This window comes from Podarcis filfolensis (genome assembly GCF_964270895.1).
Source record: "Podarcis filfolensis genome assembly, chromosome: 6".
Lineage (NCBI taxonomy): Eukaryota > Metazoa > Chordata > Lepidosauria > Squamata > Lacertidae > Podarcis > Podarcis filfolensis.
Window position 1 is genome coordinate 97,835,546 of NC_139609.1, and position 13,173 is coordinate 97,848,718.

General features: G+C 52.3%; 2 protein-coding genes across 4 annotated transcripts in view; one reads left to right on the plus strand and one right to left on the minus strand.

Moving 5' to 3' along the window:
- RPRD1B (regulation of nuclear pre-mRNA domain containing 1B) overlaps nucleotides 1–4,304 on the minus strand; it is a 28,642-nt gene extending 24,338 nt beyond the window's left edge. For 2 of the 3 annotated variants that reach the window (XR_014549200.1, XM_083619082.1), the window contains exon 1: nucleotides 4,149–4,304. Coding sequence is in view for 2 of the 3 variants with exons in the window: in XM_083619082.1 (XP_083475208.1) it covers nucleotides 4,149–4,299 (151 nt within the window). In the remaining variant the exon portion in view is untranslated. The remainder of the gene's footprint in view (nucleotides 1–4,148) is intronic. The other variant, XM_083619083.1, reaches the window with a different exon arrangement.
- A 242-nt stretch (nucleotides 4,305–4,546) lies between these two features.
- The window catches only part of TTI1 (TELO2 interacting protein 1), a 29,806-nt gene continuing 21,179 nt past the window's right edge, over nucleotides 4,547–13,173 (plus strand). The window contains exons 1-5 of the mRNA XM_083618440.1: nucleotides 4,547–4,954; nucleotides 5,569–7,885; nucleotides 10,052–10,246; nucleotides 11,372–11,520; nucleotides 13,014–13,154. Coding sequence (XP_083474566.1) covers nucleotides 5,620–7,885; nucleotides 10,052–10,246; nucleotides 11,372–11,520; nucleotides 13,014–13,154 — 2,751 coding nt within the window. The 5' untranslated portion in view covers nucleotides 4,547–4,954; nucleotides 5,569–5,619. The remainder of the gene's footprint in view (nucleotides 4,955–5,568; nucleotides 7,886–10,051; nucleotides 10,247–11,371; nucleotides 11,521–13,013; nucleotides 13,155–13,173) is intronic.

The window sequence follows — 13,173 nt, forward strand, 5'->3', positions numbered from 1 at the left end:
AGCACTTGCAGCTGGCGCTCATTCTAATTACAATATTCCAAGAAGAGTTGTGTGAACTGCTTGGCTGCACTGAGCTCTTTCAGTGGTAATTATTTCAATATCAAAGCCAATAAATATGACTTATTTGTAGAAATCCTTAAAAACAAGCAAGCAAGTGGCATTGACAAGAATGAACTCATCGGTAATCACGGTGAAGGCTTGGGGAAAGAGGCAGCCCCAGAAAACAATGTTGATGCTGACAGGCTGTGCGATTCTACGATAGCTTTCATCCAAGCATGCCCTATATTGCTCAAACCTGACAGGCCACAGTATCAAAGCTAAGCTTTTAAAAAACAACAACAGCCTGGTAGCCTCGTACCAAATTAAGAGAACACAGATGAGGGGCAGTGGGGGAGGGGCTTATTCACACCCCACAGATGCTTGCAGGGGTCAGGAACGTAACCCCCCCCCCCCGCCGCAAATCTGTTGTTCCCTGTATTTCCTTTTTATCTGTCCTGAAGATAAAAGTTCAACTTCATTGCAGTGAGCCACACACATGGCTTCTTTGCATGCGTTCAACAGGTTCCACTCAATGCAAACTGGCTCCTTTGAGTCAAAATGCAGAAACTGCTTGGCATCCTAACCAAGGAAGGGCAGTTAACAAATTGACTATCAAAAATGCATGCCACAGAGCATCAAATTGACTCAAAAAGATGCATGCCACAGCACGTCAGAGCAGCAGTAGCACAGTCTTTATTGCAAGTCTTCTGCCCTCCCCAATTCAAAGCATGACAATTTCATTAGCGTTCTGAATGGTTCAGAGTGACTATAGCGGTACGTGCCTGGCATCAACCAGCACATTTTAAACTCCCAAAAAATAAAAGTACACCTTAGACTCCTAACAGAGCTTTCTAACTGTAGAAGCAAGGCATCACCCTAAGGTGATGTGACCTGGTACCGCCAGGTGCTGGAGGGGCAGGGGGAGATGGGGGCAGACAAAGTGAGTGCCACACTCCTGGAAAGGCACCAGCTACTGAGACCCCATTTAGGTGTGAAACCAGGTATCTTTCTCTTACTTTACCAACTGAGGGATCACTACCTGCTAACAGTCAGCTCAAATGTTATTTGCAAATCGTATATTTTTAGAACCAGCAGGACAGGATCAAGAACAAACACTTTGCTCTTGAAGCTGAATACTGAACAATAGACAATACTGTGCACCAGAGAACAGACAACCCAGGCTATTCAGAGCAATTCAAGAACTGCACAATTTAGTTTTCTGAAGATATTCTGAGCCAATGTGTAGCTTGCCAATTGCCCCTCTTGACTTTTGACCCTAACAGGCCTGCAATTTTTAAACCCTCCCTTTCCCATACCAGGTTTACCCAGCACTAAGCAAAGAGTGCCTTTTGACACATGTCTCTCCACCAAGACACACAATCAATTCATTATACTATCAAGGCTGGAAGAAAAGCTTTCTTATGAGGGGGTAGAGCTGAGCTCAGCACCTGCCATTAGAAAAACAGCCACAATGTAAGTTCTTAATTCCTCAAACACATCCTTTGTCAAGGCCCTGTGTTGGGCAGATACAGAGAAGCTGAACCACTCAGCAGGTGATAAATTAGTAGACTTTTTGTCAAAACTGAAGCTTGAGGAACAGAAGAATCATACAAGGACCAGTCCCAGTGGGAGTTCCACAGGCAGAAAGTCTGAACCTTCCCTGATCAAAGCTGTGAAGACCACATCATCAGTTCTTATGCTCAGGTTCTCCAAGCTAATCTTCAGCTCAAGCCGCCACTGAGACGGGTGGGGAAAGAGCCTGCAGATCAAGTTGCATTATAAATTACAAGTTGGGATGTTGAGCGATAACAAGCCCACAGCCCAAGTTCTGCAGGGATCCCCAGCTCCTAAATGCTGCCCTGCAGAAGCAAATAGAATTTTTATTATTTATTGAATTTATTTACCACCCTATACCCAGGGGTCTCAGGGTGGTTCACAGAAGACACCAAGCTTCTGTTACCACCCACCCACCTTATCTCAATGACACAGGAACCTGAAAAAAAGGCCTCAGTAGAAGATATTAACATCCAGGCAGGTTGATCATCTGGAGAATCAGATTAAGGTTTTTAAAGTATTCATGGCCTCTTTTGATGTGGCAGAAGGACCTGTCTTTTAATTGTACAGGTGTGTTTATTGTAATTGATTTTTAATATTTCTATGTATTAGTAAGTACCTGGGCACCTGGGTCAAAAGCCACGTAGGGCTTTCAGAATCAAAACCCACACTTTGTATTGGAATCAAGTGAAGCCCTTTCACAACTGGCAAGATATGATCCCAGTGGACTGCTCCCAGTTAAAATCCCAGCAGCTGCATTCTGAACCTGTTACAGCTCCCCAGGTGTCTTCAAGGGCAACTCCACATACAGCACATATTAACAGCATGGAGTAATGGTTCCCAGAGCTACCTTCTGATGCCAGCCCTGCAAGTAGGAGAGAAACCTCCACACTTCCAGCTCACAACTCACACAGCTGTTGCACAAAGATGTTGGGAACAACGGGATCTGGAGAGCCTCCATAGGCCTCCCAACAACCCAGCTCTCCTACAACACACCCTTCCAGGACAGCACATAGTGCTCTGGTTAGGCGACTGTTCAGCCATGCTGGCATTCCCTAAACTAATTCAGTCTTTCGGAGGACTTGGCACTCTTATCACACGACTGTTCAACCATGCTGGCATCTCACACATGCTTTCCAGGGGGCGCGGTGCTCTGGATATGCCACGCTTGCACACCCACCCACCACACTTGTGCGCTCTTTCCCAGGAGGGGGCACACTGCTCTGATTACATGACCGTTTAGCCATGTTGGCGGCCATAAGAACCAACTGCTAGGAGCTGAGGTCCCATAACATATTTGAGGGGGGCAAAGTTGGTAGGCATTGCAATTCAAATGGTGTTTGTGCTCTGTGTTGTTGCAGTATTTTATGTATAGGTTGGGGGGGTTGCCCCTCCAGCAGATATCATGCACATGCAGCCCACTACCAAAATCAGCACAATCACTTTTGTGACTTGTCCCCACCAAACACTTCATCACAGTTTCCTCCTATCTATTCAAAGGGCCTTTGCTGCACAATACCAAATGTATCAATTCACTTATTTATCTATGTGCTGGCTCACTGGGAAAACTTCAGAAATTCCTATAGACATGTGAGCTCAGCTTCAGCAACCCCTCTGCCTGAGTGATCATTCCTGGCATCCTGATACCTGAGTGCCAGACAGGTAGCCATTCCAGAAATAACAAACCCAGATGAAGACAAAAGGGTGTGATGAACTTGGCTGGGAAATAGGGAAATGTAAATATCTTTTCTGTTTCACTTGAGGGGTGTTTGGTGGAGGGCAAGGAGAACCATGCGGCAGGTCCAGGATGCTCAGATGACTGCCACCAGACCTCCCCTTTCATGATGTAACCATGGTGTAGTTTGGGGGGTGGGGGTGTAACATGGGGATTAGCAGCTAATAAAAGTGTGGATTCTCTTTTGTTGGGGGCTTCCATCTTGTGGCAGGTGGGAGTCCTGTCGCGACAGTCTTCAATAAAGACCAAGCCTACTGGCTGCTGTTTTGCTCTGGTATACCTGGCTGGGGTCCTTGTTTTTTGTCCAAGGGAGCACTCAGATTTCTCCATTAACAGTGTTATGTGATCAATTATTGGTACCCCTACTGGCAACTTGTGCGCTCTTTCCCATGAGGGGGGCACACTGCTCTGATTACATGACTGTTCAGCCATGCTGGCGGCCACAAGAACCAGCTCCTAGGAGCTGAGGTCCCATAACATATTTGAGGGGGGCAAAGTTGGTAGGCATTGCAATTCGAATGGTGTTTGTGCTCTGTGTTGTTGCAGGAATTTATATATATAGGAATTTATGTTATATGATGTTATTGGTACCCCTACTGGCAACACACCCACCCACCCCCTTCTCTGGTTACACAACGGCTCAGCCATGCTGGCCCCCCCCCCTGCTTCCACTCTCTCTCCCCCAGGAGGGGGCGTGGCCTTCCCCTTTACGCGACTGTTGGGCCATGCTGGCCCCCCCTCACTGCACAAGAGGAGGGACCCGGGGGAGGGAGACCGAGCGACCCCCCCCCCGGCGCCCTGCCGCCTCCCTCCTCCTCACCCTTACGGAGCTCTCGGTGCCAGACGGTGACGATGGGCCCGGCGTGCTTCCGGTGGTGGATGAGCCACAGGCTCAGCGTCTGGACGCTCTGCTGGGAGTTGCTCAGCTCCGACAGCTTCCGCTCCAGCGCCGACTCCGAGAACGAGGACATGGCGCGCCCGGCGGCGGCGGAGGAGCAGGAGGAGAGGAGCTCCGCCCGGCCCGGCCTGGCGCGGCCTCGCTGGAGCGGCCCGGCCCCGCCGCCCTCCCTCCCTCCCTCCCTCCTCGCCTCACAGACGACCAACCGCCGACACAAAATGGCCGCGCGCCCTTTCACCCCGGCGCCGCGCGAGGGTCAGAGGGCGGCATGCTACGGGGGGCCAAGGGGGACAAACCACCCCGGAGGCGCGAGAGAGCGGCGGCCGCGGCTGCTGCTGCTGCTGCTGCTTCGGCCGGACAAGCGGCGCCAAGTCCAGCCGGCGCCGCCCTAAAGCGCACGCGCGTACTCCCAGCGACGCGTGCGCAGTAGGGCCCGGCCGCCGCGCATGGGCGGTGCTGCTCCGGTGGGACTTTTGTCGCTCCGTCCTCTCGCCCGTCTCCCCCGCGGGAGATATTTCGCTCCGCCAGAATGGGGACTTCCGGCATGGGGCGAACTCTCGCTTTCTCCCGAGCAGCGCCTGAGGAAGGGAGAAGCGGGGGGGAAGGCGGGAGGCCTGGGGGGTGTTTGGGGAGGGGGGAAATAGGGGGCCAGTGACCTGCGACCCGGGGCCACTTCCAGGGCCTTGCCGGCGGCCTGACCCCGCCCACTCGCTGGACTCCGCCCCCAGGTGAGGCAGTGTGGCTCAGTGGGTAGAGCACGTGCCCTCCGGGCATAAAGGCCAGGCCAGGCCCCCTCCTGCAAAGTTGGACCCCAAAGAGACTGCCGGTCTAGGCCGGGGAAACTGCCAGGCTAAGACCAGAGGGCTTGACCCCTTGCAAGGCATTGCAGGGGGTCAGGCTGGATGACCCTTGGGGAACCCCTTCTAACTCCACAATGCTGCGATTCCTGCACTGCAGGGGGTTGGGGCTGGGTGGCCTTTCGGGGTCCTTTCCGGTTGTACAGTTCCGGGATTCCCAGGCCCCTTCCTTTCTGTGCCAAAGGGCTTCTCTTTCCCTCTTCAGCTCCAGGCATTGGCCAAAGCTGTCCTGCTCTGCACACACTGGGGTAGCTAGCCATGCAGTGAAACTCCTTAAAGGACCTTGAGACTGCCTGCCGTTTTTCAGAGAGCCTCCCTCTAGTTTTTTGAGAACTTGTTATTTCCCCTCTTAAGGCCGACAGAAGTTATGTCAAGGGGCACATTGGGCTTGTTACTTTTTTTATTTATTTGTTGTGTTTCTCCTCCTGCTCCTCCTGTAACCTGAAAGCTGCTCTCACAGAACTTATTTCCCCTTCCCTACGCAGGATGACGATGACCGGAGGAGAGGCCTGAGTGGAGGGCGGCAGGGCCAGGCCATGGCTGTTTTCGACACCCCGCAGGAGGCGTTTGGGGCCTTGCGCCCGGCCTGCGTGCAGCTGACCAAAGCCCAGACGGCGGAGAACGTGGAGCTGCTGCGCTCCCAGCTGCGAACGGTCAGCGACTCTGCCCTGCAGGAACTCCAGGAATATGTCCTCTTCCCCCTGCGCTTCACCCTCAAGGTCCCAGGGCCGAAGCGGGAGCGTGTGGTCCAGACCGTGGCCCAGTGCGTGGCCTCGGTGCTCTCCGCCACGTGCGTGAAGAAGCCCGAGCTGCTCCTGGAGCTGTTCTCCGAGCTCTGCGTCTGCCTGGCCTCCCCCTCCAGCCCGCAGCAGCTGGCCCCTCTGTCGGAGGAGCTGAAGGAAGCTGTTTTGCAGGCACTGCTGGCTCTGCTGCATTCGGCTTCCGGCGACGTCCTGGCGACTCTGTACCAGCCCTCCAACCTCCCGCACCTGGGCTTTGCCGTCTCCTTGCTGCTGTCCCTGGCGGAGCAAGAGAAAGCCAAGCAGCTGAAGATCACGGCCTTGAGATGCCTGCAAGCGCTGCTTCTGCAGTGTGACTGCGAGGGGGGCCACCGGCCGCTGGACGGCGAGGAGGCAAAGCGTTGCGGGGATCTCTTTGCTTCCTTCCTGCCCGGGATCTCCCTCACGCTCTCCCGGATCATCGCGGGGGACGTGAAGCAAGGCCATGCCGTTGTCGTCTCGGCCATCAAAGTCTTCTCCCGGGTGGTAGCTTCGGTCATGGCAGATGAGCAACTGGCACAGATCCCGCCAAAGACGGAGGCATCTGTGCAGGGGCAAGGCAGGCTCTCGGAGCTTGTGGTCCACCGAGACCCCGACTGGGCAAAGAGCACAGCAGCCAAGCTCTCCATCCTGATCGCGAAGGTGGTTGGGTCTGTGTCCGTTCACCCTCACTGGAAGGCGAGGATGGAGCTGGTGGAAATGGTCCAACTCTTGATGGCGACCTGCGGCCGGTCTTTGGTCGACTCCGCCAGTCAGCTCCTGAAGGCCTTGGTTGGCCTTGTCAACGACGAGAGGCCTGAGATCCGAACTCGGAGCAGTGAGGTCCTGCGGAGCACTGCGGAGCAGGGAAGGGTGGCGGAGAACCGCCTTCTTGCCGACATCCTTTCGGAGGACCTCCACTCCCTGGCCACCGCCCTTCCCCGCCTGATGAGCTCCCAGGATGACCAGGGCAAGACGGTCACCTTGAACCTGCTCCTCGGGTACTTGAAGCTGCTGGGCCCCCGGGTCAACCTGGTTCTGAACTCCGCTTCCCACCTCCACCGCCTCTCCAGGGCCCTTGTGCAAGTCCTGGAGCTGGATGTGAAGGACGTGAAGGTTGTGGAGGAGCGGCGTCTCGGGAACATGCCAGGACCTTCGCAGCGCAGCAGCAGCGCCCAGAGGAAGTGCTTCCGGTTCTTTGCCGACGAGCACATATTCTCCTTACTCCAGCAGATCTGCCGGGTCCTGGGATACTACGGGAACCTCTATTTGCTGGTGGACCATTTCCTGGGGCTGTACGGAGAGTCGGCTGTCTACCGGAAGCAGGCGGCGATGGTCCTCAATGAACTAATTGCTGGAGCAGCTGGGCTAGAGGTGGATGTCCTTCACGAGCGGGAAGAGGTGGCCAGTGCTGAGGATCTCAGAGGCGTCGTGGCTTCTGTGCTGGAGGAATACGTGGACCAAGCCAACTGGCATCTGGTCACCAGCATCGAGGCTGAGGAGTTGGCCAGTGAAACAGAGACAAAGTGCTCTGGGCTCCTTGCCGTTCCGCCTGGCCAGCCCCTTCCTCTCCCAGATGCCAAGCTCACTGTCCACGCCATGAACGGCAACATCTGGCAGATTTGCATCCAGCTGGAAGGGGTGGGCTGCTTTGCTTCCGCGCTCAAGCAGGACTTCCGCCCGCTGCTGATCTCAGCCTTGTACCCCGTCCTGGAGAAGGCAGGAGATGCCACGCTCCTTATCAGCCAGGCAGCCAGCGGGGCCATGGAGGACATCTGCTGCGCCTGTGGCTACGGCTCCATCCCGGACCTTATCAACCAGAATGCCGACTACCTGGTGAACGGCATCTCCTTGCACCTGCGCCACCAGGCTCACGTGCCCCGTTGCTCGCGGGTCCTGGAAGCCATGCTGAGACACTCGGATGCCAATGTGCTGCCCCTGGTGGACGACGTCATCCAGGACATCCTGGCCAAGCTTGACCTGCATCACGCTGACCGGGCGGCCTCATTCCTTGGGGTCATGCACACTCTGCTGCTGAGGCTAGGTACCCATTCACTGCCATGCTTCTGTCCTGGTTTTTCTTTCAAGGAGCTCAAGCCATAAGTGGCTCTGTTTCCCTCTCACAGGGACACGGGTGGCGCTGTGGGTTAAACCACAGGGCCTAGGACTTGCTGATCAGAAGTTCGGTGGTTTGAATCCCCGCGACGGGGTGAGCTCCCGTTGCTCGGTCCCTGCTCCTGCCAACCTAGTAGTTCGAAAGCATGTCAAAGTGCAAGTAGATCAATAGGTACCGCTCTGGCCGGAAGGTAAACGGCGTTTCCGTGCGCTGCTCTGGTTCGCCAGAAGCGGCTTAGTCATGCTGGCCACATGACCCGAAAGCTGTACGCCGGCTCCCTCGGCCAATAAAGTGAGATGAGCGCCGCAACCCCAGAGTCGGCCACGACTGGAACTAATGGTCAGGCGTCCCTTTACCTTTACCTTTACTTTCCCTCTCACAACAACAGCCCTGTGAGGTAGGGCTTAGCTGAGGGATGGCGAATGGGCCAACGCCAGGCTTCGTGGTCGTGGGGAATTCGAACCCTGCTCTTCCAGGTCCTAGTCCGGCAATCTAACCACTTTGCCACCTTGACTCAGAGTAGGAAATCCACAGCACCCCCTCCAAAATGGGGGACCTCTGTCTTGTCTGTGCTATCCCAGGGGTCCTGGCCTTGGCTTCAGTGTGTTGCTTAATTCACCCATTTCTCCCTTTCAGAAATTCTGTAGCTGAGTTAGGAAATGAACCAGGGCCTTGGATCCGTGCTGGTAACATCTACACCAGTGGTTCCCAAATTTTTTCAGGCCACTGCCCTCTTGGTTCCACATTCACATCCCCAGTGCCCCTAACCATGTAAAAATCACTAATCAGGATAGCAGTTTGCCCAACCCACTAAAGAAGAGAACAGCACAATGAAATTCAAAATGGTAGCAATTAATTGTATGTTTATTCAAAATCCAATTAAAACTATTTAGTTTAATTCAACAAAGCAGATGAACTTGAATCAGTGATACCAGCTTTTCAAATTCTGTTAGTCCTTTAAACCTCTGGCACCCCCTTCCTGCCCCCTTGCCTCTTAGTGCCTTCCTAGGTAACCCCACTGTCCCCCATGGGGTGGTCCTCCCCACTGATCGACACTCTGTGGGGATGCCAAATGACTCGGGAATAACTCCGTTAATCTATGCATGGGATTTCCTTCAGAGGATGCACACTCAGGAATGCATATGTGAGAGTAATATTCAGCACTGAGAGTTATAGCCAACTAAATCATACTTGCTAGTAGACCTATTGAAATTGAGGCACCTACGTCATGCCCTTTTAAATTTCAATGGGTTTGCTCTGGGTAGGATCAGCGCAGGATTCATCCCAGAGTTATTCGGAGTCAAGATCTACCTGTTTAGAAAGGAACAAATTGAATTCCTTGAAACTTCCTTGGTTTGCAGCCTGATTGTCCCAGTTGCAGAGGAAAGCCAAGAGAATTTGTAGCTGCTACTATGTACTGTATAGTATCTCTTTTTATACTTTAGAACTTTATTAAGGAATCAAAATATCTTACACAATGAAGCGAGACGATTCAGGTGGCGGCTTGCTATCATAGTTCTATAGAATATGGGAGCATGAAGAGGTTGATTAAAATCAGACCAGAAAATGGGATTATCGTTCTCTCGGGATCAAAGAGGGCTTGTGGTAGTGGATTTTGGTGTGTAGTCAGCACCAAATAAATCTGGTTCTGTGGGAATTTGCCAGCCATGATTTTGTTCCTTAATGCATGTCAAAAACATCCACCATGCGAGGGCTGTTGGCTTGGAGGTGTCTTGTAAAACACACATCAAATGATTCCACTCTTCTGCAATTGGGGTGTGTAGGGCCTTCTGAAACCAAATGTGAAGGGAAAAATCAAACATATTTCTCCATTATTGGGCAATAGTCAATCTAGCCGCAGCCAACAAATATAGAATAAGCGTTTTACAAACTAGTTCTGCACGGTTTTACGGACATAGCCTGGCCTGGAGATTCACTGCGCTGTGTCTTTCCTGTGTGGCTTAGCCCTCTTTCCCCAAATTGGGACTTAAATGTATACCCCAGCTGCCCAGAACAGAACCCGTTTCCAGCAACGGCCAAGTTTAGGATTGCTGTGTTGGGCTTGAGGAAGTCACGCTTTCCTCCTCTTGGCAGCTTCCTGGTTTGTGGTGGAGCACCGAACAGAGAAGAATTTGGAGCACGAAGGGGGCTGTTTCTCAGCTGAGCAGAGTGAGGAAACCCCTTCCCCGACACTTCTCACCGCAGAGGCCATGGAAGAGTTCTTCCTCGAGTACGTGAAGCAGAAGCGGATTGCAGAAGGCAATCTCACAGAGGAGGAGGAAGAGGAAGGTCAGTACAGCTGAAAGTCCTTCAGGTCTCTGGTCGGAGCCCAGGACGCTCGTCCCCTACACTCAGGCGCACGGAATGCCATCGCTGCATTTGGGAGAGCTTGATCTTTTAGTGTGGCAGCAGCTGCCCTTCGGAACTCCCTGCCTATTGACATCAGGCAGGCGCCTTCACTGTACCCTCTTTTGGGGCCTGCGAAAAACATTCTTGTTGCAGAGGGCCTTCTCGGTAGTGGCGCCCACCCTGTGGAACACCCTCGCATCAAAGAGATAAACAACTACTTGATATTTAGAAGACATCTGAAGGCAGCCCTGTTCAGGGAAGTTTTTAATGTGTGGCAATCTAATGCATTTTTAATCTTTGCTGGAAGGGCTGGGGAGACCCAGCCAGATGGGCGGGGTACAAATAATAAATTATTATTATTATTATTATTATTATTATTATTATTATTATTATTACTATTATTATTTATTATTATTGTTTAGACTAGCCTACCCAGATGGGTGTGAGTTTTAACCTGCTTTTAGTCTATTGCTAGTTTAACTTTTTGAAAGTTTTGAAATATTGTTCATCTTTCATAGATTTTGTTGTTGTTTAGTCGTTTAGTTGTGTCCGACTCTTCGTGACCCCCTGGACCAGAGCACGCCAGGCACTCCTGTCTTCCACTGCCTCCCGCAGTCTGGTCAGACTCATGTTTGTAGCTTCGAGAACGCTGTCCAACCATCTCGACCTCTGTCGTCCCCTTCTCCTTGTGCCCTCCATCTTTCCCAACATCAGGGTCTTTTCCAGGGAGTCTCCTCTTCTCATGAGGTGGCCAAAGTCTTGGAGCCTCGGCTTCAGGATCTGTCCTTCCAGCGAGCACTCAGGGCTGATTTCCTTCAGAATGGGGAGGTTTGGTCTTCTTGCAGTCCATGGGACTCTCAAGAGTCTCCTCCAGCATCAGAATTCAAAAGCATCCATTCTTCGGCCATCAGCCTTCTTTATGGTCCAGCTCTCACTTCCATACTGCTTTGAGACTTTTTCCCTACAGTCAAGCAGTGCAGCATAAAGTTTATGAAATAATAATTAAAAAATGTGTTTAAGTTCCACCCTGTATCGTTGCCAACAACCCTCCTTTCTCCTTCCCAGAGGATCAGCTGCCTTATCTGGAGCCAGAAGCAAACGAGCAGAGCCTGGACACAGAGAGCCTTTTGCCAGCCCATGCCCAGACCGCCAAGGCCGTGATGGAGAGATGTGCCCACTTGCTCTCCGACAAGAGTCTCCATGTGCGGCTGAAGGTATGCCTTGGAGGGGCAGCCAGGACACCAGGCGCTCTGCTGTTGGCCCAGCCCTGGAGACGGTATCTAAGTGCCAAAGCCCTTGCTTTGAACATGTAAAATGCAGTGAAACGAGTTGCTTTGAGCATGTCTGCAGTCCCTTTTCCATGCGCCTGAGACTGATGGGCTTGGCTCCCAGCTCAAAGCGCTGATCTTAAAGCCGGCCAGAGGGTACCCTTGGGTATAATGCGAAGAATGGGTTCAATGACACAGTGCTAGGCCTCATATCTTGAGGAGCACATCTTCTGTGTCTGGATGCTCTGAGATTAGGGTGTCAGGTGCCCTGGGTCACCATAGCAACACCAGCGAGGTCGAGTGTATGATTTGCAGAGTCCTTCGCCCTTCCTTTGGTTCAGGAATGTGGAGACAGGTATAATGGTCTCCAGAGCATTGTTTTTAATTAATAATAATAATAATAATAATAATTTTTTATTTATACCCCGCCCTTCCCGGTTCAGAAAACCGGGCTCAGGGCGGCTAACAACAAATTTAAAACACTTAATTGATGCTACAAAAAACAGCATAAAATACGGTATCAAACGTGAATAACAATAAAATCGATTTAGGGAGAAAATCCATCCAATAAACATTAGATGATCACCAGGACTAGCTAGCTAAATTAGTCCTATTTGGGCCAGCGAGGAGACCAGGGGAGAATTAGCTGTGGGATCCCAGAGTGTGTAATCTTCATAAAAAGGAGAGAGGGAGGGAAGGAAGAGGAATAAAAGATCAGGCTAAGTTCAAATTGAAAGCCAGGTGGAATAGCTCTGTCTTACAGGCCCTACGGAAGGAGGTTAAATCCTGAAGGGCCCTGGTCTCATGGGGCAGAGCATCCCACCAGGTCGGAGCCACCACTGAGAAGGCCCTGGCCCTGGTGGAGGATAGTCTGACTTCCTTAGGGCCCGGGACCTCTAAACTATGTGTATGTCCTGTTGTCCCGATCTTGTCCTGATGTTGAGCCCTGCCCTGTTTGCTGTCAGGGTCTGACTCTGAAGCTGTTAGAGGCTGTAGGTTTTACACAGCAGCGTTTTGCTAGCATGGTGGTGGTGTTAGCAGATTTCTCTGCACATAAGTACTGTAGATAGTAGTGTCTAGCTTCATCTTGTGACTGGAGACAAAAAGCACATTGTTCCTTTGAACTGTACGTGAGACGAGTTTTCCCCTTAACTGGGGACTCTGGAAGAAGCCCTCTGCTGGGAGCAAGAAATCTCTGGAGACTCTGCTGGGGCTCCACACCCTCTGCCAACACAGTACGCAAGTTGAGGGGTGGTCAGCTACCAACTGACTCCCACAAGTGACCAACACATTTTAGTCTTTGAAAAAGAGATTAAGGACTGTTTCCTTCTCAAGGTGAGAACAAACAAGAAGGCTGCACACTCTTATATCGCAGAATCACTTGTCTAGCTGTCTCCAGCCCCACCTCCGTTAATGCCATTGTGTTTCTCCCCTGGCAGGTCCTGGATGTCTTGGAGCTCTGCGTGACGGTGCTGAGCCCGCACGAGAGCCACCTCCTTCCATTGGCCCATCGGACGTGGCCTGCCCTCGTCCACCGCCTGACCAAGGACGACCCCCTGGCTGTCCTCAGGGCCTTCAAGGTGAGCCTGTTCAGAATCC